This window comes from Oryzias melastigma, linkage group LG4, assembly GCF_002922805.2.
Source record: "Oryzias melastigma strain HK-1 linkage group LG4, ASM292280v2, whole genome shotgun sequence".
NCBI classification, from domain to species: Eukaryota; Metazoa; Chordata; class Actinopteri; order Beloniformes; family Adrianichthyidae; genus Oryzias; species Oryzias melastigma.
In genome coordinates, this window is record NC_050515.1 from 13,662,691 (window position 1) to 13,665,842 (window position 3,152).

Genomic DNA, 3,152 nt, shown 5'->3' on the forward strand with positions numbered 1-3,152 from the left:
ATACTTGAGATGGGTTAACTCTTTGAAAACAGCTGCACATTTTCATCTAACCAGGTTTCAACTAAAAACATAAAATCAAGGTTATACTCAGTGTTTAAATCATATTTTAAAATGGTTTCCCTGCTAAAGACCTGACATTTAAAAATACTAACTTGAGAGATTTAGGAGTAATAATATTTTCATTTACCTTCTATTTTTGGAAAGGCACAGAGGGAATGTTTACCTGTTTTAGAATCCTTTGTCTGTGTTTTGGCCAGACTGCATTCCTGGTGTTTGTGACAAGTTTAGAAAAAGTGTGTGTTTCTCATGAACAGGGTCCCAGTTTTTCTGGAGAATGTCATGGCTGTTGGTATTTTCACAGTCTGAACCCTCAACACACCAAACATCTGACTGAAGGGACAAGATATGATGTTGTACAGGACAGGGCGGGGCTTTACGTCGTCCCTTTAAACGTTTTGGTGACGGACTTAATGGGGACAAAAATAGATTGGCCAGAGGGGTGGATCGAAGTTCCAATCTCGACTCGCTCCATCATCTGTTCAGTAAATTTCAGGTGGGGGGACGACGGGGAACTGGGGGTGGGAGGAGCCTTAGAGACTTCATCTCTCCGTGTAGGGTCTGTCCCCCCATTTCCTCCAATTCCGGAGCTGTTTGACTTAGTCTTTGGCTTTGCTCCAAGATGGTTCCAGGGATGATTATCTCTTGATGGTTTGTTTTTCTGCACAGACGTTGTATATGTGCCATTTAGTTGCGTGTTAGCTTGCCTCTTGCGGAGTGGTGTACAGCGCTGCTCAGAATGTGGGTCACGTGAGAATGAGACTTTGAAGTTCATCGGACTTCCCCCGCCAAACTTGAATTAACTATATTGATAATTCTTATGAATTTTTATTTTTCCTGGGATTCTGGTGTCTACCTATAAATCATGTAGTACACATATATTGATATTTGTTCAAATGAAGAAATGTATTCTGCATTCATGGGGTCTTAGAAAATGTGTTGGTTTTTGTACCTTAATGTGTGTTTTTTTTTTGTAAATTTTTCTGATCAGTCAAACATCACATGATCTCAGCACTTGTTTACAATTTTCCAGGTGGGAAATCAACCCGCACTAAAATAAGAACAAAGTCACCATTTAAAACTTAAATATTAATTATATTTTGTTTTAAAATTATCAATTGAAATTAAAGCATATTTCCATTCAGGTTCTGTGTTATTTGTTACTCTTATCAGCTGAGTTACCAAAACACACCAAGCTTCTGCTTCTGCTCCTCATTTGGCCCTTCTGTCAAATGTTAGAACCTTTAGTGGACCACAACTCAAAAAGTGTGCCCACCCCTGCACTCAACATATACGTTTTTCAGTGTTAGTAGGGTAAATGAAAAAATAATATTTATAGTTCTGTTAAAAGATTAATATTATTATTTGTTAAAAGATTATTTTTGATCCATTGCTGTTGTCTTCAACAGAACGGTATGAAAATCCATGGAGGACAGTGACTTGGACGCCTGAGTAAGAAACATATTTATGTTTCATGAGAAAACTACTTGAATTTTAAGCTTAAAATTGTTCTAAAGATTATTGCAATTTAAACACTTGACTGTTAGACTGTTTCAAAGAAATGCAATATTGTAAACATGCATATCCAAACAGCTATTGTCTTTAAAAACTCATCTGCCAATATTTTTTTTCAAAGTTTCTGTTCATGCTCTTTTTTTTCGCAGGGAAAAGGAGGAGTTGATGGAGAAAATTAAATCCTACAAACATCTAAAAAGCTCCTCGTTCAATGCTCGGGTTTTACTTGTTGGACCAATTGGAGCTGGAAAGACCAGTTTCTTCAATTCTTTCAAGTCTGTTTTTAGAGGTTATGTCACAAACCAGGGCATGGCTGGAAATCTATCCGACAAAAGCCTGACAACACAGGTGAGTGTTTGACCCTGCAACAGTAAAACACATTAATATAATAATAATAATAAGAAGAAGAAGAAGAATAAACCACAATGTAAAAATGTGAATCAATCTCTTAACAATAATGCTTTCAAAGATGAAATAACCATGAAATAATTGTTTTTAGGTCAATTATCATATTGCAATTAAGGGACAAGAGATACATCTAAATCAGATCAGTATTTAGAGTGTCCGCCACTCACATTCAGAACAGTTCCTCTGGTTACATCGTTTTTGAAGGAACTCGGATGCTTGTTGTTCCAAACATCTTGGAGAACAAACTTTTGATTAAGGATTAATGTTTTCTCCCATCTTCCTTTATTTTTATGTAATCCTAGATACACTTAATGATGTGTGGGGTGGGGTTATTTCTATTATTTCAGGTAATGTATGTTTACAAAACGTTATCTATGGTAAATGGTGTATACTTGTATAGAGCTTGTCTACCTTCCTTGAAGACACAAAGAGCTTTACAGTCACAGTCCCATTCACCTTTTCACACACTGGTGGTGGCTCTGCTGCCTAACAGCGACACCAACCTTCCACCAGACAATGCGGGGTTCAGTATCTTGCCCAGGACACTTTGACATATGGACGGGCAAGGTGGGAATTGAATCCACAATCTTCCAAACAGACGTTGACCACCATTATGGCTGCCCCAATTTATAAAGTGCTTTGAAAAGCACTTTTTATAACCCCCCATGCCCCACCATATTATGAACCAGAAATTGAACATACAATCAAGGACAGAAATGTAAATCTGATTTTATGCTGAAGTAAGGAAGTTTCTATGGGGATCTGTCTACACCAGCTACCCCCTCACTCATGATCACAGCAAAGTAGGGGTCTAGGGAAAAATCACTTCAGTGATAATACATATTATTCAGTGAATATACATATTTATTTTGGGGGTACTTGTTATGTAGCCACGAGGGGGCCCAAGCCAGGGTCTCATTGTGCCGATCCCAAGCCCGGATAAATACAGAGGGTTGTGTCAGAAAGGGCATCCGACGTAAAATCTTGCCAAATCAAATATGCGAATCAGAACTAAGAAATCCATACCGGATCGGTCGAGGCCCGGGTTAACAACGACCGCCATCGGTGCTGTTCACCGACACTGACAGTTGAAACAGGCTCTGGGTGGTCAGGAGGTACTCCCAGATGACTGGATAACTACAGCTAATGTGATCAGGGAGACAGGTAGAAGT

The 3,152-nt window shown here is 38.6% G+C and overlaps 1 protein-coding gene across 1 annotated transcript in view; it reads left to right on the top strand.

Moving 5' to 3' along the window:
• Positions 1–3,152, top strand: part of LOC112150600 (interferon-induced protein 44-like) — a 12,529-nt gene that overhangs the window by 5,993 nt on the left and 3,384 nt on the right. Inside the window, exons 4-5 of the mRNA XM_024279014.2 lie at positions 1,467–1,509; positions 1,722–1,920. Of these exons, the coding sequence (XP_024134782.1) occupies positions 1,467–1,509; positions 1,722–1,920 (242 nt within the window). The remainder of the gene's footprint in view (positions 1–1,466; positions 1,510–1,721; positions 1,921–3,152) is intronic.